Raw genomic sequence first — 22,572 nt, forward strand, 5'->3', positions numbered from 1 at the left:
GTGTCCTTGTCCAACATCTCTTCACGGCTTAAATAGGAACCTTTCACAGGCTACTTTCATTGTAGGGAAAAGGAAGCTAGCATTCTACCCGAGATATCTTCAGGACAATTTGTGTCTCGAAACGACAATCCATAGATGTCCCCTGATCAGGGACTGATGACCTACACAGGAAAAGGAGTCAGTATTCCCAAATTAACTCCTTCATTCAGGCTTATACCTGGGAACTTCAATTAGTATCATAGTTAAAGGGCTCTTGAAATGAGTTTGCAAATACTCTGCTAAGGCGCATTTATTGTTTAGCTAATAAAACTTCAAATTCAGCTTTACCACTGAGTCATGCCTTAGTCCCTGCCTATTTGGACAGTTCCATCGAAGTATAATTGATATACAGGATAGTACATGTTTGATGTGTCTAATTTGCTAAATAGCGATGTATGAACACTTACAGATTCAAGAGAAGAAACTTGTCTCACCCCAGAAATGTCCTGTGCCTATATGGAATCCCATCCAAACCACGATAGTGACTACATTTCCTAGAGTTTTATGTTCAAGTATGAGTCGGTGTTTCCTCTTTCTGACCAGATCTCATTCACGTCTAGGGTAAGACAGTCTGTTCCTTTACTTTCGTTATAACATTCCATCAAACAGATGTACTTGATTTTGTCACTGCTCTAATAAGTTTCTGATGTTTACATTTTAAACTGAAAACTTGGAAAACTATACTCTCAGGATCAGGCAAAACGAATCCCAAAGTTTAAGGCCAACTGAGCTACATAGTTAATTCAAGACTATCCTAGGCTACATGCCAGAAGGAAAGAAACAAGAAAAGGCTATGCATTATTAGACCCTCAGAAGCCTTGGTTCCTCTCATGGTCAGTTAAGCAAGTGGCCTGGACCCCAGCAGTGCAGCTCCAATGTGGCTGAAATAGGGACTGGGTATGGATGGGGAAAACTTACCTACGTGCGCACTTGTCTGCCTCATTGCCTATCAAAGACAGATGTCCACTAATAAACAAACAAACGGAGGAGATTGGCTCAATTGGTGAGAAAGCTTACTGTCCAAGCATGAGTCCAAAACTCCAGCACCCATGGAAAAAGCTGACAGTGGGCTCATGCCTATAGTCCTAGCCATGTGGGAAATGGAGACAGGAGGACCACTAGGGCTCGGTGGCTGTCAGCTGAATTACAGGTTGAGTGAGAGGCCCTATCTCAAAGGAACAGGTAGAGAATACAGACAAGAGCACCCAGTGTCGTCCTCTAGCCTACACACACACACACACACACACACACACACACACACACTACAAAAACAAAAATAAGGAAACTTAGGCACATTTAAAGAGTCAACCAAGTGGCATATATTAACATGTTTCCTTTAATTCTGCCATAAAGAAATGTCATTTGTAGGGAAATGATGAACCTAAAGATGTTAAGCGAATTCAGTATAATTTAGAAAGAGAAATCACCAATATTGCATGTTTTTCCCATATGAAGGACCTAGATTTTAAGTGTGTGCGTGTAAGAGGGGAGAGAACTATAGGAGGCAAGGAGGGGGTCTAAAAGGAGAGAAGATGGAGCAGAGGTGATGGAGATGACAAAATATAACTTTCTCATGAGTAGAATGTAGCTTTAAAGACAGGATCAAAGTAGATACACACAACACATAGACACACGCATTTGCTCTCATAGTGAAGTTTATTATACTAAAGGGCTAGGAAGAGAAAGCCAACATCTCTAGATTAATAGAATGCATTTTCAGTATTCGTGGATGACTCGAATTTTTAAAAATAATTTCCTGGTATTAGCTATATAATCCTTCTTTCGTTCAGGTGATTCCACAAAGTAAGCGAACCTCCAGCTCTACCAGCGCTCACAGATGAAGGTTCAGGTGAAGGTTCTCAAATTTCGAAAGCATCTCCACTCCGCTGCGCCTGCCCCTACGCAACCGGAAAAAGGGCATCGGAGCCGGAAGCCGAGGTCGGCGGCCGGAAGTCATGGTCCGCAGCCAAAGGCCCTAATTCCGCGGCAGTTGTGGCGGTTACGGCGGTTCTGTACCCAGAATAGGAATGGAGGCGGCCCAGGATCACGGGCCCGGGTTGTGCTGCAAGCCTGGCGGGCGTCTGGACATGAGCCACGGCTTCGTACACCACATCCGTCGGAACCAGCTCGCTCGGTACCGCCCCGCCCCAGGCCCGGCCCGGCCGGATTCGGCCGGGTGACAGCGCCTGACTCCCGCTCGGCTCCCCGCAGGGACGACTACGACAAGAAGGTGAAGCAGGCGGCCAAGGAGAAGGCGAGGAGGCGCCACACGCCCGCGCCCACGCGGCCCCGCAAGCCAGACCTACAAGTGTACCTGCCGCGCCACCGAGGTGAGCCGCCGCCTGTCGCCCGCCCGCGGTCCCGCCCCCGGGCAAGCCCCTCTCTGCGTCAGGGCTCCTGCCCACCTGGCCCTTACAGCAGCCACTGCATCAACCGCAGCGCGCCCAGGGCCAGTGACCCCAGTTAAACTGCACTGTTATATAAGGTACTTGGGACCCGGCCAGGAAACGCTGTCCACCAGTGTGGTCTATCAGACTGGGTTTTAATATTTCTGCCACCTGGAAGAGAGAAAGTGTGGCTGGGATTTAAAAGAAAAGAAAAGGAAAGAAAGAAAGATAAAATGAAATGAACCCAGTAAATGGCCTTTTCTTGGGCTTTCTGTGACCATGAACTCATGTTGACTAACATATGACACTAAGTTTGTGGGCTGTTATTTACAGAGGGTTTAGATCTTGAGTACATTATTGAGTCCATAGGACGCCGTGAAGCTGAGGACTCTTATGTCTGTTTCCCTATCCAAAGAGGTGAATAAGGTGTCCAACATCTCAGATCTAGTAAATGGCAGAGCCTGGATTTGAACCGAGTCAGAGCTCTGTCCATCCTTTCAGCAGCTTCCAGTGCAGGAGACAAATGAAGCTTATACTTACTTTCTAACAGAATTGTGCTGGAGTGGAGGGAGGAAGAGAAGTTAAAATCCTGATTGACAGCTCCCCTCACACAACACACACACACTGTGTGCACACACACACACCCAGGGTCTGTTGGAAGCTTGGAGGCTTTCTTGGTGCTGTTTTTCTGTGGGCAGGGGTTTTAGCAGCATTCCCCCCCCTCTTCCCTCTCACTCTGGTTTGCCCTTACAGATGGCTCCACCCACCCCGTGAACCCAGACTGTGAGGAACCCAGTGAAAGCAGCAGTAGTGGAAGCTCCGAGCTGGAGCCTCCTGGCCGCCAGCTCTTCTGTTTAGACTATGAGGCGGACAGTGGCGAGGTCACTTCAGTTATTGTCTATCAGGTACGCCTTTTGGAAACAGCTGCAGCGTGACCGTCCTGGGCCATGACAGAAACTACCACCAGTTCCTGAACCGCTGTTAATCTCAGGGCCAGTGGGAAAATATGTCTTCCCAGCAGATAGTCTCAGCACATAGAGATTCCTAGTTGGGGGAACAGGGAAAACTTGTGACCCTCATGGGAAGAATCACTGTTACAGGGGACGCCTGAGAAAGAGAAGCCTTAAGCCAAACAGCTCTGTGAGCGTGCTGTCTAGGAACAGAGCAGCACTTTTTTGAGGGAGAAGCAGGCTCTGAGCTTCCTGACTCTTCCTCCACGTAGGACGATGATCCCGGAAGGGTGAGTGAGGCAGTATCAGCACACACACCTCTGGATCCAGCCATGCGAGAGGCCCTCAGATTGCGCATCCAGGAGGAACTTGCAAAACGCCAGAGCCGACACTGACGGGGCGGAGGCAGGATTCACTGCACTTGGCAGAATTTTGCCCAAGGAGCTCACCCCTAGTTTGGGGGGTGTCAGGATGAGTCCATGTGATCTTCAGGGATCCTGTCCTCCTTCTCTAAGCTGCTGTATCCACAAGGGTCTTGCAGGACCACATCTGACCTGTCTCTCAGCAGCCATTTTTTTTTGTCTCATTCATCTAACCTAACATTCTGGAATTTTATGGCAGCTTTGGCTAACTTGGTGTTTTGGGAGCAGAGACTTTAGGGAGAGCCAGGCTTTCTGAAGCTTTTGCCCGTGTGGTGCTGTCTTGATGAGGTCATTTGTCAGGCCCCTTCATGTTTCTTCTTTCTTCCACTCATCTTTGCCTAGGCCTGTTTTTAACTGTCACTTTTCCTTTCTCCTATCTTTTTGCCTTAGGTAGAATCTATGTCCCCCACCCCCAGCATGACTCTTTCTCTGCCACTCAGGGATTAAGCATGGGGCTTCTGGGAGCCTGCCTTCCTAACAAGGTCTCCAAGTACTTCTGATGCCAATAAACAGGAGAGCTTTGGTTTTGAGGTCTCTTTGGAAGCACATGTCCTTCCCCTTTTGTGGCTTGCCCAAGCTCCTCATAGGCCTCACTGCTTAAAACTGTCTACGTAGGAGACCCAAGAAGAAGATGCTGAGCAAAGCTGCAGTCCTTAGTTGAAAAACCTGTCCTGCTACGTGTGGTGGCACATGCCTTTAGTCCCAGTACTCAGGACTCAGGAGGTAGAGATGGGTAGATCTCTGTGAGTTCAAGGCCAGCCTGGTCATATTGACACATCTAGTTCCAGGACAGACAGTGGTTGAGAGAGCCTATCTCAAAACAAAACAAAAAAAAAGTTAAAAAAAAAAAAAGAAGAAGAAGAAGAAGACCCTGCCTTGGTTAGGCTTACCAAAGTCACCTTCTAGCTGTAAAGCAACTACCTTCTGCTCAGACTAAAGGGGAATTATCAAAGCAGTCTCAAAAGTAACTCTTCAATTGTGGTTTAGCAATCTTGAATGAATGAAGTTGAGAGAGTTGACAATAGCTATAATTGTCCTTGGGCAGGAGGGCTCTAGTTGCAAAAAAGAGAGAGTTGTGAAGAACATCACAGAGGAAGTGAAATGGCCCTTTCTCTGCCCCATGCTTTCTTTCCTACCTCCCAAGAATATGTCTGAGCCTGATGAGACACACTTTAACCCTAGCATGAAAGAGGCCAAAGTATGAGGACTGCTGCAAGTTAAAGACCAACCTAAGCTGTCTCAAGAAAAAACTAAATAAATAAATGTAACTTAGGTCCTTTGGGTAAAGATCCCCAGACATAGCGTTTTTCCAACGGGGGACATGTTTTTCAACACAAGCTTAGGCTAAGGTCTGAAGTCCACAAGACATCCTGTTCACAGAATTCAGGTGCACCTAAGATTTCCTGACATAGGAACCTAACTTCAGCATCTTGAAACATGAATCATAAAACAGCCTACAAGCCCTGAGACTGCCCACAACCAAACCTCCTACCCCAGGGCTTTGTCTTCTAGGATTTCAAGATCACTCTGACTGTATGAGTTCAGTAGCTTTTCTCTTCAGGGACACTTGGGATCCCTCCTGTGTTTTATCCCACTCTGCTGAAAACATGTAATATAGTTGGGCATCTGCTTTATGCCATTAAAACAGTGAGTCACAGCTTGCCATGCCAGAACTCTGGGACTTGAGTTAGGTGGTAAGTTAGAAGGGCCTGGTTCTAGAGGTGGCCGGAGACCTGAATGCTCTAAACCAGCAGAGCTGGTCTCAGGGTTCAGTGCCTTAAGCGTGTCAGTCCTAATCCCAGGATGCTGTCAAAGGGAAAAGCCTTCATCCTGTACTTGTGCACTAGTGCTGTAAGTTCCTGTGGACTTACATGGTTAGATACCATCAGAACCTCCCGGGTGAAGGAGGGTCTGCCAAACTCCATGTTCTTCATCCTGCAGGTCACTATAGTCTCCAGCTAATCAGTCCATATTCTGACTTGAAACACAGGATTCACTGGAATGCTGGTCGGGACAAAGAACATTGGAACTTTTTTTTTTTGGGGGGGGGGGTCTGTGTTCTTAGAGCTGTGCTTCCTATATCCTGATTCTGTTATCGAACCTAAAAACACCTGAGGAATCTGAGGACCCGACACCTACAAACTTGCTGTTATTCTCACTTCTTGATGAAGGAAGAGCTAGATGAACACAGTGTTCTGCAGAGGCCTTTTTTGTGTTTATGTGGTCCTCAAAGACCTCAGATAGGAGACTGGTGGAAACGTCTCTAAGTTCTTTTTCCAGAAGCACTTTGCTTATCAGTGTGTATGAAAGAGCTTTCTAGCTAAGAAAGCTCTCTTGATTCTTGCTAGTTTACCCTGTATGACTACCTAAAGCCCCAAGCCTGTGCCTAAATGAAGAGTGGTCGTTCTGAGCCAGCCTGTAAGAGGTGATGTTTCTAGGCCTCCTCCCTAAAATGCCTCTTGGGGCTGCCCTCAGCCTTATGGCTTAGCTTGATTGCTCTACTGGCCCATTCTGGGGTCTGTAATAATACTGGCCAGTTTATTTGGCAGACCTGCTTCCAGATAGATGTCTCTTAACCTATTTCAAAACTCACGGGCCATAGTGAGTTCTCAAAACTGCCCAGTTGCACAGTAGGCAGGATTTAACTGCAAACTGCCTCAGAATCAACATTCATTTGAATAGATAAGTTCTTATCTGTCTTTTTTTTTTTTTTGGTGGGGAGAGATATGGGGGCCAGGGAGACTGGGCCACAGGTATGATGGTACATGTCAGTAATCCCAGCATTTGAAAGGCTGAGATAAAAGGATTGCCCCATGTTCCAGAGGCAGGAAGGTCTCTTTTGAGTTTGAGGCCAGCCTTATCTACAAAGCAAGTTCCAGACAGCCAGGACTATGTAGAGAGACCCTGTCTCAAACCCCTACCCCCATTTCTTTCTCTCTCTCTCTCTCTCTCTCTCTCTGGAATGGTTTTTTTTTCCCTCAGTTCTTAACTAGAATTAAGCCTGTATTTTACAGTTTTGTGATTCCTGGACTGAGTGTATATTATGAGAGAGAATTGGTTTTGCAAGGGGGTTTGGCCTGTGCAAGAATAATGACAAAACTGGGATTGTACCCCACTGACAAGCATGAATGACTTTGAAGAGTGTGAGCAAGACGGGAAAAGATATATAAGTGTATATGATGAGAATAAAGTATATACTGGCTGCAGTCTAGCCAGCAGGGGTGGATCTAAAATAAATGTGAAAGAACATTCCATCTCTCTGATCATCTGAGGTACATTGCTAACTAGAGAGCAGCCCAGATAGGTGGAAGCTCTTTGGGTAGTGAGTATCTAACCTGCTGTGCGTTTGACAAGACCTGTGTCAGGGTGGTGCTTCCCAGAAAGTCGAATTTAAATGAGACCTTTGTATAATGAGCATCCGACTTTCCTACCTCTGAGCCTTTTGAGGAAATCGCATATGGAATGTTGACAGTTATTTGAAACCTTAACTCTTTTGAATTCCTGCCCTATCCCTGAGGAGCTGTTGGCATCCAGCCCAAATTTCCTTGGTGTTACAGTGTTGCTAGAAGTGAAAGCCTTCCTAGTTAGGGGTTCCTCCTTTCCCAGAGCAAACAGAACAAGAGGTTGGGAATGGTGGTGAACAGCTCAAGAGACAGAGATAGGAGGATCACTGTATATTTGAGAGTAGCCTAAGCTACACAGCAAGCATCAGTGTCCTGGCTATGTCATGGTGCTAAATGTAGAAAAAGCCATACATTCTTTTCCTCATTTCCAGTGTTTCTGTATAAAAAAATGAATTATGCAAACTGTTTGAAAATCATGGAAGGTACTTTTTAAACCAATAAACTATTTTTACAGCACTTTTTGCCAAAAGTTGTGAAATCACTTGTGTACTTGGGGGGAAGGGAGACTAAGTGTCTGCCCTAAAGTTACTCTGCTACCCAGTCAGCACTGGAAATCTCTCCTCTTGCTGTGCTGATTATTTTAAGAGCTGTTCTGGTTGGAGTGTAACAGCTAGACTCATGTAACATAAGAGTTGAAACTTTGAAAGACATCTGGTCTCACTTTTGTCCTCTTAGCCAGCTTCCTCCTTCAGGTCTCCTTAAACAGCCTGGGCTTCATTCTTCATCTTAAGAGTAGTTATTTTAGGGATTGTTCAAGTTGGAATATTAAACCTAAAAGTGCCTGCAGCAACACCACCCTGGAATTCTAATCACCTAACAAGTCAGAAGAATCAGTAAAGCTCTTGGACAATCTTCCAAGACCTTCCCCTAATGGTGAAATAGAGAGACAAACCCAGCTCAGTGGGATACAATCAATAATTTAGGAACCACCAAGTGAAATGGCGTACCCATATAGGCCTATAATGGCAGTACCAAGGCAGAGGCAGAGGCAGATGAGAATCAAAAGTTAAAGACTAAGCTGAGCTTGGTGGAGCATTGGGGAGCCAAGCAAACCCAGCCAGGCAAACCCAGGCAAACGTAGTGTGTGTGTGTGTGTGTGTGTGTGTGTGTGTGTATGTGCGTGTATGTGCGCGCCTAGAGAAATGGCTCCGCTGTTAAAAAGCACTTGGTATTCTTCCATAGGACTCAGGTTCAATTCCCAGCACACACAAACACACACACACAAAGTCCAGCCAAATGCAGGAGTTCCCAACCACAGGACTATATATTCCCTATCTTGAGGGGAAGAAAACAAGCTAACCAGGTGTGTTGCCTGTAATCCTAGCACTCTGGAGGCTAAAGTCAGAAGGATCATTAGTATGAGGTTAATCTGAATTATATAATAGGACACTAATCCCCCTGCACCCCAAGATAGCTTTCGATGATGGTTCACAGCCTCATGTAAAAGAAAAAAAGGTACCTGGTTAGTTGGAATGTAGTGGAACAGGAAGATGTTCTGTGTTACTGAGAGATTCACCTTTGTCCCAAAGGTCAGAAGCTGGCCTGGATTTTATACCCACCTCCACCCCTGTCAATTCAGCCAGCTAGTCTTGTCCAGTGATCATTACACAGTCATATTTCTTGGCCCTGTTTTCACTAAAGTTCTGATGGTAGGAGAGAAAAGGCCATTAGTAGTTTCTGTACCATTCCTGCCCTCCATTTGGATCCCCCAAAAGGTTTCTCCTCTTAAAGGCCCAGTTCACCACTTGTTTGGCTCCGTTTTGTTTCAGCACAGGATTTTGTGCAACTAGCCTTAGTTTCACTAGGGGTGGCTATCTCCCACTCCTACCAGCCTGGGATCATATCCCCTTGGGATAATGATTCACTGTCTCATGGGGGTCCCACTGCTTATAGGGAGAGCCAGGAACAATTGTCCTATGTAAGCAGAAGTAACCATGCGCTTTCCATCAAGAAAAGAATATCCAGGGAGCACACTCTTTCCATCAAGGAGAGACTAATAAATAACTTATCCCCACATAGTCCTGTTTTCTCTTCCTAGATTCCACTTGAGTCCCTCACCTTCCCTCTGCTGATGAACACCTGGCTGCTTTAATCTTTACCTGCCCTACACAGGCACCATGTATTTAGAATGGATATCCTTTAGGACCCTATACCATATTTTAAGTAAGTGTTGTTGAGTCAGGAAACATCTTGGACACCGTGATTTATGGCCAGTTCTCGTGTGTCCCCAAAATAAAATCAAAGCCAGCCTTTTCCAGAGTTTGCTAAAAGGGGCGGGCCGGAGGGTACAGGGTGGGGTAGCAGAACCCATCCAGCTTTGGGTTTCCCAAGCCAAGCCCATGCCTGGTGCTTGGCTTCTCACCCACCTGCCTCATGCCTGTCCAGACAGTGGCAGGCTTGGGGCGCCACACTGAGGGAGTTGAAGGAGCTTCCCCAAAGTCATAATAGTCAACTGAGGCAGTGGAAGGCTTCTTCCAGCCACGTGCACGATGACAGCCACAGGCGACTTGCACAGGCGGAGCTGCTGGGCTAGCTCGCCCGCACTCCCACCGCAGGAATGACAACTGCCCTCTAGATCTTAAGTGTCAGAGGTGTCCGGGTCATAGCCCCTGGCGCCCAGGTCCCTTGGACTTGAGGCACCGCCCACGTTTCCCCCCCACCCCCCCCGTGACATTGCCGCGGGGGCTCGGGAGTTGTAGTCTCGGGCGGGGCTCCGGCACCGGGGCCGGGGCTGCGCGGACTCCACGTCCCGGCGGGCGGCGCGGCGGGCCTGGGGCCGCCAGGGGCGGGGCCGCTCGGCCCTTTAAACCTTTCAGGGCTGCTCCGAGGGCCGCAGCTGGAGACGCGGCCACGAGGGGGCCGAGCAGGGAACGGCGGCAGCGGCGGCGGGGAGCTCTGGGGAGGTGCGTACCGGATTCCTTTTCTCCCGCGGCCTCCGAGGGATCGCCTTGGGGAGCAGGGCTCTGGAGGGAGGGGGTATTGTCGCTGGCTGCACACTCCTACCCAAGCTGGGGTCCCCGTGCCCACGCGAACGGGACCCGGTCAAGCTTCCCTCGAGAACCCGCCCCTTTGCCGGGGCGCGGTGGTCAGGTGGTTTGCCTGCCCGGCAACGACTCAGAGCCGCTCTCTCGGCCCGGCGCACCCTCCCAGTCTTTCCTTGGCATGATCCCCTTGATTGTCCTAGCTCCAGCCTTCACTAAGCCGGCGTCCCTCAGGCCGGGGAGCGTGGCTCTCTTTCCAGATGTTACAGCCCTGCCCGAGTCTCTCAGCGCGCCCGTGGCATTTGGGTAGACCGCGGAGGCCCCAGATGGATAGCCAGAGGGTGCCACGTTCCTGCCGGGGCTCATCCCAAAGTCTGGACAATCAAACGCCCAAGGAGAGCTCTGGATGAAGTGTTGCCCACCATCCCCCTTCCCCTCCCAAGCCCCCTCCCCCCGCCCGCCCGCCCGCCCTGGTCAGTCACCAGACCCTGGACCTTGATCTCTCTCCCCAACCAGGCCAGGGCAGCTGATGATTGTGACCGAAATATCTCAAGGTAGCTGGGCCTGCCCCCTCTTCCCCACCTACCTGTTGTCCTTACCCCCAAACTACCACCACCCTGGCTCCACTCCCTCATGACCGCCTGGATCCTCCTTCCTGTCAGCCTGTCAGCCTTCTCCATCACCGGCATATGGACTGTGTGAGTAAGAGGGGTGTGGGTTGGGGGGGAGGGGGCGTCTAATAGAAACTTGATGGCACACACACAAAGTCCCTTGTCCTGTTTGCAGGCTCCAGAATGGTACCCAGGGTCACTCTTTCTGTCTCTAAAGCTTGGCCTGATTCCTGGGCACACAGCCTCTTGGGACAAGCTGGCACCACTGTGGTCCAGCAGGACAGCTCTGACATACACTTGTAGACAGGGCAACTTCCAGAGGCTCTCTAGTGGAGGCAATTGTGCAGGGTCTGCTCCAGCATCAGTAACTACCTCCCTCTTCACCCCACCAAATAAATTCCCAGCCAGGGCATTGAGACTGAATGAGGTCAAAAGTCAAAGAGCCAGGAGGTGGTGGCGGGGTCTGAAGAGCCATGAGGACAGGGTGACAGTTGTGCTCCCACAGGTATGCCATGGCCGTGATGAACCGCCACGTGTGCCCAGTGGAGAACTGGTATGGAGCACTCTACAGATGGCCTCACTCTAAAGCTCCCTTCATCTCTGTCCCTCCTTGAGCTCACAAGCTACACGGAGACCATAGGCTGTTCTCTGACATTGGTCTCCAGGCATGACATCCTGTTCATCTGCCCACTTCCCACCATCCCTTCATCTTCTTTGCTTCTGCTTCAGGAAGGTCCTGGGGATGTCTGAAAGATTTCCTCTTTGGAAAAAAAAAAGTTCTAAGATGCTCCTTCCCCCAATCTCCTCCCCACCCCCGTGTCCCACCTGCCAGGTCCTACAATGAGTCCTGCTCTCCTGACCCTGCTGAACAAGGGGGCCCTAAGAGCTGCTGCACCCTGGATGATGTTCCTCTCATCAGGTAGGTCCCTCCAGACTGCCAGAAATCCCCTTGGGTGAAGAGCTGTCTCTGGATCTTAAGAAGAAACATTAATATAATGTCAATGAATACTGCCAAGCCAGGCTTAGTGCAAAAGCTATAATCCTAGCCCTTGGAAAGCAGTAGGAAGATGAGCTCAAGGCCTGCCTGTGCTATATGAACCCCTGTCTGGAGAGGAGAAAAGTGGGAGTCTGGGCATCGGGCATGTGGTTCAGTTGGCAGAATGCCTGCCTAGCGTGCACATAAAAGCCCAGCACCACATAAAACTAGGTGTGGTAGCACATGCCTGCAATCCCAGCAAGAGCATCAGACATTCAAGATCCCCCCCCCCCCCACCTCCCAGCTAGTTTTTGGCCAGCCTGAGTAATGTAAGGCTGTTTCAAAGAAATAAGTGCACTACTTGCTATTTCTAGGAGCTGGGCATCCCGCTGAGTTTTATATGCCAGTGGTGCCTTTTAAGCCATCCTGCAGGTTAGGCTCTGTTCTTTTCACCCCCTTTAGCTGTGGAAACAGGCTTGGAGACACTTATTCAGGTCACACAGCCAATGAAAAGTATGTGCATTTAAGCTCAGCACCTCTGAGTGGCCAGCACAAGTTCAAGAAAATCAGAGCAGCTACAGGCCTCAGCAAAGGAGGCTGAGAGCTGCCAGCCACACTAGGGCATGCCTTTCTCTCTCATACATATGTGCTCTTTAAATCAGAGGCTTGCCTGCTGCTGACCAAACACAGATAAACCCCGGGAGGGGGGAGGAGCTGGGAGGGGTGTGGAGGGCCCCTGGTATGCCTGCCTCATTGTCCCTACCCCTCCCTCAGCAAGTGTGGCACATACCCCCCGGAGAGCTGCCTCTTCAGCCTCATTGGCAACATGGGTGCTGTTATGGGTGAGTGATGCCATCAGACCCTTACCCCTCACCAGAAAAGCCCAAAAACCTTTACTCTGCCCTATCTCCAAGGGTTAAGGTAAGCGAAACAACTCTCTTGTTCACTGAAGGTGGTAGTTTGTGGGCAGGGCCAAACAGGTAGGTGGGAAGAGGGGGCAGGCCCAACTACCTTGCTATTTAGGCCCCAATCAGCTAGATGCTAACTAGTTTTCCTGGGTAACAGCTGTCCTGGGTAAAAGCCTGGGAGGAAGGCAGAGAACTGGCTCCATTACTACTGTCTTCTCCTAGTGGCCCTCATCTGCCTCCTTCGGTATGGGCAGCTCCTGGAGCAGAGCCGGCCCTCCTGGATCAATACCACTGCACTCATCACTGGTTGCACCAACGCTGCAGGCCTTGTGGTGGTCGGCAATTTTCAGGTGCCCCTGCCCCACCTCCCCTTAATAGGGCCTGGATGCCTGTAGGGGCAACACCTGGAGGTTGACCAAGGAAGGAAGGGAGAAGTGATGGATGGGGCAGGAGAGGTGGGGCTGCTTCATGGATTGGCCTCTGTCTGGGCCAGGTGGACCATGCCAAGTCTCTACACTACATCGGAACTGGTGTGGCCTTCTCTGCTGGGTTGCTCTTTGTGTGCCTGCACTGTGTTCTCTTCTACCATGGGGCCACCACCCCCCTGGACATGGCTATGGCCTACCTTCGAAGTGTGCTGGCTGTCATCGCCTTCATCACCCTGGTCCTTAGTATCCTTTTGGGACAGGGAAGCCAGGAACTTATCCCCTGGCTGAACCCTTCTCTCCCAGGTTGGGGTAGGGGTGGGACCTTGAGTCCAGAGACCACTGCCCTAGTCCTAGTCTGATGCGGCCCGGTCCTTTACGTCTTCTATTTGCTTGGGATGGCCTACAGGTGTTGCTGGGTGCACACATCCTCTCGAACCTTTCCTTAGCTCTGCTCCAGGTGGAGTCTTCTTCCTCCACGAGAGTTCTCAGCTCCAGCATGGAGCTGCCCTGTGTGAATGGGTGTTTGTCCTCGATATCCTCATTTTCTACGGCACCTTCAGCTATGAGTTCGGGGCAATCTCCTCAGACACACTGGTGGCCGCACTACAGCCTGCCCCGGGCAGGGCCTGTAAGTCCTCTGGGAGCAGCAGCACCTCTACCCACCTCAACTGTGCTCCTGAGAGTATTGCCATGATCTGAGGTCTGGAGGGTGGCTGGCCCAGCCTCCAAAACACCCGCGCCCTCTACCTTCTTTGCATTTATTTTGTACCAAAAACAAGTTTTAGAGAGTATTGTTGGGATCTAGGCTTCCTTACTCCTGGAGAAGTGGCCATCCAACACCCACCTGTGCCAGAGGGCTAGGGCCTCCACAGCTGCCTCTGCTGCTTGCCCTGTCTCCTCATACCAGAGTAGTATTCTGTGTTAAGGTCACCTGTCCTCCCTTGCCCAGCCAGCCCTTCAGGTGCCTTCTACTCCCAGTGCCAGAGCCAGACCACTGGGGCCTTCCGCTGCAGGAATTGGGGCTGGGGCGGCAGGGGCTCAGGAGTCTGGATGATGGGAGGAGCATGCCTTAGCCTAAGGGAAGGCCCACCCAGCTGCACTTGGGTTCTTCACTCTGCCCCTCACACTTCCTTTAGGGCAAATAACACAGCAGAACCACACGAGTATTTTAGTACTTTTTTATATCTATTAAAAGAATTCTAATTTGCACGTCTGCAGTGTGTTCTGGAGAATCAGGGAGGGTCCAATCCAGTGGGCAGGGATGGACAGAAGTCCTTTCCCCCAGGAAAGATTCTTGAGGTTGCCAGAAACTAAGAGTGACAGATGCCATTCAAATACATTGTAAGGGTGTGTACATACAGTAATCCCAACGCTGGGGAGATAGAGGCAGAAGGATCTCCTAAGTACATGGCGAGCCTGGTCTGTATAGTGGGTTCCAAGACAGCCAAGGTCACAGAGCGAATGAAACCCACTTTCAAAACTTCCACAAGGGCTGTCCCCCTTAAGAGTCTCTAAAGAGCCTTGCCCTACTTGGGCTGGCTTGACCTTTGATTCCTTGATAATGGCTCCTACAGGAGTGGGATACAGAGAGCAACTTTTACAATGTTAAAAGTTTTCTATGTGGAAATAAAGAACACCCCCAGGATTCCAAGGTTAACTAAAGGTTCCAAGGTTAACTAGAGATTTCCGGAGGGGGGTGGTACAAGTTAATTTATCAGTTTTAAACAGCTACAAAGTGCCAGGCTCTGACACAGTTTGACTTCTAAAAGAACACTCAGACCCAAGCCCTGGTTGTTCTAGGGCCCCACCACCCAGAGTCTAGAGGCTGGCAGAGGGAATTGCAGCCTGGCACCTTCGGACATTTGACATCTTTCTGGCTAGCAGCAGGGTGGAGGATTCGGAAGGAGCCCCTGCTTCAGCTGGTGAGCTGTGCAGCTGCAGGGTGGGTAAAGAAACCTTTAATGATTCAGAGTGCAGAAGAAAGGTATCACAGAGGCTGAGCTCTCAGCCCTGGCGGCTGCCTCACGTGTACATGGCTCCATGGAGGTTCTCCAGGCGGTGCTGCTGCTGCTGCCTGCGAGCCTAGAAGAAAGACACCAGGCTTAGGCAAGGCCGGGTCTGAATACTCATGGATAGCTGCAGAGAGCAGCTGTCACGGGGTCTCTTTTCAGGCTTCTATCATTAACAATGCTGAGACCTTTGCCCCTCACCACACTGACTTGGAAGGGAGCCCAAGTGAGGGGGGTTCAGAGGCCTAGCCAAGCCTGCTGAGGAGTGGGGAGTGTGCAGCAGGGATGGGGTAACCAGACCTTGTCTTTCTTGTGCTCTTCATAGCTGTCATCATCAGTGGGCAGCTCATGGCGGCACAGAGGGCAGGAATTTGTCTAGAGAAATCAAGAGCGGTATTCCGGTCCTTTCCTGCTCCTGCCTTTCAGCCCTGCTCTCTCCCTTGATTTCACCCCCGTCCATTACCAAAAAAATAAAAAATTAAAAAAAGCAGCTTAGGAACTGGCGGGAACTGGTGTTGGGGCCGGGAAGGGATGGACTAAGTACCTTACTTAGCCAGGGCAGAATGCAGTTGGAATGGAAGAGATGATGGCAGGGCATCTCGATCACAGTCTCCTCCTCCTCAAATTCCAAAAGGCACACGGGGCACTTGAGATCTTGAAGAGGAAGTGTTGATCAGGAGAGCAGTTAAGGCCCAACCCAACCTCCCACTCAGACACAGGCTTGGCCTAGAACACTAACAGGCCAGATTGTTGGTGGTTAGGGGGAGACGGCAGGCAGGTCTGGCTTATCTGCCCTAAACAGAAAAAAAAACAAAAAAGGCCTTGTGTCCTCACCAGCCTTGGAGCTACTGATGACTGTTCTAGGGAGGCTCTCCACCACAGCCTTGGCAGCTGGTGGGGGAAGGTGGTGTTCCCAATCTACCAACCCCAGGTCCTGAAAGTCCATCCTAGTAAAGAGCGATCTGAGGGAGAAAGTATAAAATCAGAACTAAGGAAATCATCTATTTCCGGCCCCCATAATCCACTGGGAAATACCTGTCCTGGCTAAAATAGTAATAATAATAACGAATAGTGCACAAGAGCTGCTCAGTAGGGTGGGAGCCAGAGGTGGCAGCCCATGTATTTAGTCACAACACTTGGGAGGCTGTGAATTCGAGGCAAGCCTTTACCTATTAAGTTCCAGGCCAGTCAGGGATACATAGTGAGATTGTCTCTAAGCAAAACACACACACACACACACACACGAAACAAAAAAATCCACCAGCACAGCTCTCAATCAACCCCAGCTCGCTTTTCCTTCCCTTTTTCTTTCTACCTCCCAAGTAGTTGGATTAAAGGCGTGCACTATCACTCCAGGCAACTTTCCCACTTTACTAGAAATAGCAGTCTCAAAGAAGTCGTTCAGGAATAAGCCAAAGTTGATTTCAAGACGGCAGTGAGTTTCTCTCCTTGTTTATTGCTAGCAAAACACTACCCAATTTACACACTTGGGCACAGGCCGTGTCCGCCCCCATGACAATCCTGTCCTGTGCCTCCCTTTGCTACACCCACCCTTTCCATCTTCGTCTTTCCCACGACCCTGGCGGGCCCTACTCATTAATAGCCCAAATTAACGACTCCGACTCGACTAATCGCGTCGCCCTGACTAACATTATTTACCCCACCTCCCAGGTTACCCGCCCTCTCCGCCAAACCCCAGCCCAGAAACCTGCCGCCCGGGGTCCAGCTCCAAGCCCCGCGCACTCTTCTCGCGAGTTCCAGCAACATATTGTTGCGGGCCTCACGCTCAGGATTCAACGGCTCGCGGTCGTGCTCATCAAAATAAGACGCCATGGCTCCTGGGCTAGCCGGGCTTGTCTGACACAGCTTTAGGTTGCCGCTGGAGAGCCGAATCCAGCGCTGGCCAATAAGCGATCGAGTTTCAGGAGGAGAGCCAATCAGAGTGCTCCTAGGGTGGGCATAGTGACTCGCACACAGAGGCGGAAGTACCGATGCAGCCGCCTCTCGTTGGTTGGATGAGTCAGGTGACCAAAGACTAAAGCCAATGGGGTTGGAGAAAGAGGAAATTCCGGGGACTTTTCGGAGCCAGGATCTGAGGGCTCTCGCTGGTTTCTAGAAGTGCCAGTCCAAGCCGGAAGCATCTCTACTGTGTCTCCTTGGCTGAGTTTACCCGCATACTCCACCTACTCCTTGAAAGGAAAATTCCCACGCATTGATTATGTTTTATGCATAAAAATAAGGGGTGAAGGGCCTGGAGAGTTGGCTCAGCGCACCCAAGTTTTAGTCCCAGCACCCACTGGATGGCGCACAACACTATTTCCAGAGGGTCTGATGCTCTCTGCGGACACCAGGCAAATAAGTGACATACAGACAGACATGCAGCAAGACACCCACTTGCATTATAAATAAATAAAGCAATCGATGGTGCATGTCTTTAAGTCTGGCACTCAGGAGGCAGAGCCAGGTGTTTTTCTGTGAGTGGGAGGCCAGCCAAGGCTAGAAAGTGAGACCTTGTCTCAATCAATAAAAATTAAAATTAAAACAAATAAATATAAACAATAAAAGAAGGAAAATAGACAAAACCATGCATGATTAGGAGTTCAACTTGGGCAGTTTACTCTAATTCCAGATCCAGGTAATGCCTCTTTGCTTCTCCTCCCCGGTACCTACATTCAACTGACAAAGCACACATAGTTATAAAATAAATCGTTTTTGAAAAGGGGGGGGGGGAGTGACTGCCAGAGTATTGCAAACTTAAGACCAGCATGGGCTACATAGTAAAATCCTGTCTTTAAAAAAATTAAAAGGAGAGGAATATACAGGAAAAGAACATTCCATAAATACCTGATTGTAATTGTCTAGTACTGTAGTGCGGCACCTCAGAGGAGCTTAACTGAAGAGCCTTAGAGTTCATGCTGAGCATCTGCTCTACCACTGACCTGGGTCTCAGAAGTAGCTTGCCCAAAGTGAGTGTTGCTGACCCACCTAGCAGGGCAAAGTGCTATCCCCCAGCCATCTTTCTCAGAAGTAAGATGATAATAAACCCAAGGAAGGTAACAAATGCTTAGAGCTCTCAAGGTGGCATACACCCAGTCTCAGAATTTAAGAGGCCACTTGGGCTTTTAGGGAAACACTGCCTCTAGCAAACAAACAAACAGTATTGTCTTAAGCCCTGTATGTTGGTTATCTTTTTGTCAACTTGACATAAGCTAAGGTCATCTGGGAAGAAGGACCCTCAAACTGAGAAAATGCCTCCATTCCATTGGCCTGTAGACTAGTCGTTTTCTTGATTAATGACTGATATAGATGGACCCAGCTCACTGTGGGAAGTAACACCCCAGGGCAAGTCCTGGGGTGTATAGAAAGCAGGATGAAAGAGCCAGTCGGCAGTGTTCTTCCATAGCCTCTGCTGCAGCTCCTGCCTCATGTTCCTGCCATGATTTTCCGTCCTGACTTACCTTCATGGTGGAGTATAATTTTAAGATGAAATAAACCCTCTCCTCCACAAGTTGCATTGGGTCATGGTGTTTTAACACACAAAACAAAAGGGAAAACGAGTACCAGGACTGGGGTATTGCTGTGGACATATTATTCTTAGGAAGACTGGGAAGGATGTCTAAGAGGAGCTGGGAAAGTTGTTCAAGTGCTTAGATCTTGCTGTCTTCAGACGCACCAGAAGAGGGCATCAGATCCCATTTCTGATGGGTGTGAGCCACCATGTGGTTGCTGAAATTGAACTCAGGACCTCTAGAAGAGCAATCAGTGCTCTTAACTACTGAGCCATCCCTCTAACCCAAGTGCTTAGACCTTAATGAACTATTGTGGGAACTTGGAAGATAATGCTGAGAGCACTGCAGATGACAGAGGCCTGGCTTAATGAAGTTTCAGAGGGAAGCTTGTGAGTCCCTTAAAGACTCTGTTGGGGCTGTTTATGAGATATATTTTAATAGAGAATCGGTGGCTCTGGGAAGCTGGTGCTGAAGAATCAGCCATGATTGCCAAAAGGCCAGTACCATTAAAAAGTGAAACCTTAGCTCTACTAGGACAATCCATGCTGGTTAGCTAGAGATGAGAAATCAGCAGTGATTAAGAAGATGGGGACTGGAGAAATGGCTCAGAGGTCAAGAGCACTGATTCTTCTTCCTGAGGTCCTGAGTTCAATTCCCAGCAAGCAGTTGGTGACTCACACCCATCTGTGTGGGATCTGATGCCCTCTTCTGGTGTGTCTGAAGACAGCTACAGTGAACTCATATACATAAAATAAATAAAATCTTTAGAAGAAGAGACAAGCGTCATTGAGGTGAAATCTGGGAGTATTTCCTCAGAGTTAGCACACAGAAGCTATGTCCCCAAGAGAGAGCCAAGGCTCCATCTCATGGTGGCAGCCAAACTTGGGAATGTGGAAGGGTCAACCCAAGTGGAACTGGTTTTGAAGACTGAAGTGGTCGTGGAGAGTGGCTGAGGTTTGGTTCCATGTGGCAAGAGACTGGCAAGGTCAGAGTCCCTGAAGGGAGATGGAGAGGTCGTTGGTGAAGATCACACGTGGAGATCCCATAGTATTGGAGATGCCAAGGCTGTGGAATGACTGCCCAGGGCAGCAGCAACTGTGCATTGGAGTCTGTCTGAGCCTAGAAGATGAGCTATGTGGGCTGTGGACTGCAGAGCCCGAGCTTCACAGGCCCTTTGGAACTTAAGTGATTGTGGGTGGGTCCCAGACGTCAAGCACTGGACTTTAGACAGTGTTGAATGTGGGTTTGATTTGATTGTCACTATGTCCTGGCTCTTTTCTCTAAGTGTGAACTTATAAACTGTGAGTAAGAAAGTATGTGACTTATTTTGATTTGACGGGGCCCACAGTGAAAAAACTTTGGATTTTTTTTTTAAGATTTATTTATTATATGTAAGTACACTGTAGATGTCTTCAGAAACACCAGAAGAGGGAATCAGGTCTTGTTACGGATGGTTGTGAGCCACCATGTGGTTGCTGGGATTTGAACTAAGGACCTTTGGAAGAGCAGTCGGTGTTCTTACCTGCTGAGCCATCTCACCAGCCCATCTTTGGATATTTTAAAGAGACTCAACATTTTGTAGTATTTTTCTAAAGACTGTGAGACATTTAATCCTTCTAAGGGGTTAAGCTCTGTAAGATTCTGAGATCTCCCTTTCTTGCTTTTCTTGGTAAAACCTCCATCACCTAGCAAGACCTGCTTATTTTATACACTTGACATCGAGTTGCCCTTGACCTTCACACTTGCTTGAACTGCAATGAAGTTACACAAACAAACCTAGTGTAGGGGCACACACCTTTAATCCCAGCACTCAGGAAGGCAGAAGCAGGCATATCTCTGTGAGTTCAAAGCCAGCCTGGTTTACAGTGTGAGTTTCAGGACAGTCAGAGCTCCATAGTGAGACACTGTCTCAAGAAAAAGGGGGGGGGGCTGGAGAGGTGGCTCAGCAGTTAAGAGCACTGACTGCTCTTCCAAAGGTCCTGAGTTCAATTCCCAGCAACCACATAGTGGCTTTCAACCATCTGTAATGGGATCTGATGTCCCCTTCTGATGTGTCTGAAGACAGTGACAGTGTATTCACATACATAAAATAAATTTTAAAAAAGGAAAGAAGCTGGGTGGTGGTGGTGCACACCTTTAATCCCAGCACTTGGGAGGCAGAGGCTGGCAGATTTCTGAGTTGGAGGCCAGCCTGGTCTACAGAGTGAGTTCCAGGACAGCCAGGACTATACAGAGAAACCCTGTCTCGAAAACAAAACAAAACAAAACAAAACAAAATAAAACAAAACAAAACAAAACAAAACACCACCAAAACTCAAACAGGATTGGTGGGCCTTCTTATCTTCTTTCATGTCTTTCTTAGCCCAGTGAATGATTTTGTTTTTTAAGGGGTGCTTTTCCACTTTGTGTGTGTGTGTGTGTGCCACAACACTCACGTGGAGGTCAGGAGACAACTTTGGGGATCAGTTTCCTCCTCCCACCATATGAGTCCCGGGAATCAAACTCAGTCTCAGCTCATCAGGTTTGGTGTCCCATTTAGGTTTCTCTTACCTGCAGGTTTACCTGCCAAGCCATCGTGCCAGCCCCATGTGAGTGGTCCTTCCTATGCCATTGAAGGCATTGGCACCATAGTAACTATGCTAAACACTCTGGCCAAGGCAATTGAGGGAGTAAAGGGCTCATTTCAAGTTACAACTTCCAGGTCACAGTTCATCACTGAGGGAAGTCAGGGCAGGAAACTGTAGGAGGGAACTGAAGCAGAGAGTACAGAAGAAAGCGACTTACTGGCTTTCTTCCCATGGCTTACTTAGCTTATTTTTTATATAAGCTGGGACCACCTGTCCAGGGTGGCCACATCGATGGTGGGCTGGGCTCTTGTACATCAATGATTAGTCAAGACAGTGCTACATGGACGGCCTACTGGATGACCTGGTTGAGACATCTTCTCAACCCAAGGACCCTCTTCCTAGAAGACTCTTGTGTCAAACTAACAACACACACATACAGAGCCCTAACCAGTAATAGTTGACAAGCACCTTTACCTGCCAAGCCATCGTGCCAGCCCCACATGAGTGATCCTTCCTATGGCATTGAAGGCACTGGCTTTGTAGTCCTGTGTAACATGGAACACTGGACTGCCTTCTTTCCTAAAGGGAAACCTTTATGACTCTGTTTATAGCACCATGGAAACAGTAAAGGCTTTTGAGTGTAGTGTGGTGGCATGTAACATTCAACTAAGAATAACACACAGATTAAGAAATTAGGAAGAAATATCAGGTGATAAACCCTTCCTTTGTCTTGTCTCACGTATGTATGTGTACTCATGTCTGTGTGTGTGCATCTATGTGTCGAGCCCGGAGACCCACCTCAGTTGTTATTCATGCAGGAATTGTCTGTCGTTTCTCTTCTGTTCTCTACCCCACCTTTCTTTTCTTTTCTTTTCTTTTCTTTTCTTTATTCTTTCATTTTTTTTTCTTTTCTCTTCTCTTCTCTTCTCTTCTCTTCTCTTCTCTTCTCTTCTCTTCTCTTCTCTTCTCTTCTCTTCTCTTCTCTTCTCTTCTCTTCTCTTNCTTCTCTTCTCTTCTCTTCTCTTCTCTTCTCTTCTCTTCTCTTCTCTTCTCTTCTCTTCTCTTCTCTTCTCTTCTCCTCTCCTCTCCTCTCCTCTCCTCTCCTCTTCTCTTCTCTTCTCTTTTCTGAGACCATTTCTCACTATGTAGCTGAGACTAGCCTCAAGCTCAGAGAAATCCACCTGCTTCTGCCTCCAAAGTGTTGGGATTCAAGGCATGCACCACATACCAGCCCACCCCCAACTCCACAGTCTTTATTTCCAGCTCACTTTCTGTTTTTGAGACGTCTCTTATTGGGCTACAGCTCACCCAGGCTGGTGGCTGCTGATCCCCAGGACTCTGCCTCTCTCTACCTTCCCAATTCTGGAAGTGCAAGAAGGCC

At 48.9% G+C, this 22,572-nt stretch overlaps 3 protein-coding genes across 3 annotated transcripts; 2 read left to right on the plus strand and 1 right to left on the minus strand.

The window, feature by feature from the left end:
• The first annotated feature begins 1,986 nt into the window (after window positions 1-1,986).
• Window positions 1,987-4,341, plus strand: C6H2orf68 (chromosome 6 C2orf68 homolog). Its single transcript, XM_021164499.2, has 4 exons — window positions 1,987-2,173; window positions 2,251-2,369; window positions 3,180-3,331; window positions 3,649-4,341. Exons 1-4 carry the CDS (start codon window positions 2,067-2,069, stop codon window positions 3,769-3,771), a joined length of 501 nt encoding a protein of 166 aa, XP_021020158.1. The 5' UTR covers window positions 1,987-2,066; the 3' UTR covers window positions 3,772-4,341.
• Window positions 4,342-9,999: 5,658 nt separating this feature from the next.
• Tmem150a (transmembrane protein 150A) lies at window positions 10,000-14,315 on the plus strand. Its single transcript, XM_021164403.2, has 8 exons — window positions 10,000-10,105; window positions 10,700-10,881; window positions 11,300-11,347; window positions 11,627-11,713; window positions 12,545-12,612; window positions 12,901-13,028; window positions 13,172-13,349; window positions 13,564-14,315. The coding sequence occupies exons 2-8, from the start codon at window positions 10,817-10,819 to the stop codon at window positions 13,803-13,805; spliced, it is 816 nt and encodes a 271-aa protein (XP_021020062.1). The 5' UTR covers window positions 10,000-10,105; window positions 10,700-10,816; the 3' UTR covers window positions 13,806-14,315.
• Rnf181 (ring finger protein 181) lies at window positions 14,271-21,734 on the minus strand. Its single transcript, XM_021164404.2, has 6 exons — window positions 21,666-21,734; window positions 16,824-17,304; window positions 15,950-16,077; window positions 15,660-15,769; window positions 15,416-15,490; window positions 14,271-15,188 (listed from the first exon to the last, which is right to left on the minus strand). The coding sequence occupies exons 2-6, from the start codon at window positions 16,946-16,948 to the stop codon at window positions 15,129-15,131; spliced, it is 498 nt and encodes a 165-aa protein (XP_021020063.1). The 5' UTR covers window positions 16,949-17,304; window positions 21,666-21,734; the 3' UTR covers window positions 14,271-15,128.
• Between the last annotated feature and the right edge of the window lie 838 nt (window positions 21,735-22,572).

This window comes from Mus caroli, chromosome 6, assembly GCF_900094665.2.
Source record: "Mus caroli chromosome 6, CAROLI_EIJ_v1.1, whole genome shotgun sequence".
NCBI lineage: Eukaryota > Metazoa > Chordata > Mammalia > Rodentia > Muridae > Mus > Mus caroli.

Coding starts and splice junctions, on each gene's coding strand:
- C6H2orf68 (XM_021164499.2), top strand. CDS start 2,067: ATGGAGGCGGCCCAGGATCACGGGCCCGGGTTGTGCTGCAAGCCTGGC. Junction 2,174..2,250: donor CGTCGGAACCAGCTCGCTCG/GTACCGCCCCGC, acceptor GGCTCCCCGCAG/GGACGACTACGACAAGAAGG. Junction 2,370..3,179: donor GTACCTGCCGCGCCACCGAG/GTGAGCCGCCGC, acceptor TTGCCCTTACAG/ATGGCTCCACCCACCCCGTG.
- Tmem150a (XM_021164403.2), top strand. CDS start 10,817: ATGACCGCCTGGATCCTCCTTCCTGTCAGCCTGTCAGCCTTCTCCATC. Junction 11,714..12,544: donor GATGATGTTCCTCTCATCAG/GTAGGTCCCTCC, acceptor CCCCTCCCTCAG/CAAGTGTGGCACATACCCCC. Junction 12,613..12,900: donor CAACATGGGTGCTGTTATGG/GTGAGTGATGCC, acceptor GTCTTCTCCTAG/TGGCCCTCATCTGCCTCCTT.
- Rnf181 (XM_021164404.2), bottom strand. CDS start 16,948: ATGGCGTCTTATTTTGATGAGCACGACCGCGAGCCGTTGAATCCTGAG. Junction 16,078..16,823: donor AGCTGGACCCCGGGCGGCAG/GTTTCTGGGCTG, acceptor TTTCTCCCTCAG/ATCGCTCTTTACTAGGATGG. Junction 15,491..15,659: donor TTCTGCCCTGGCTAAGTAAG/GTACTTAGTCCA, acceptor TGATTTCTCTAG/ACAAATTCCTGCCCTCTGTG.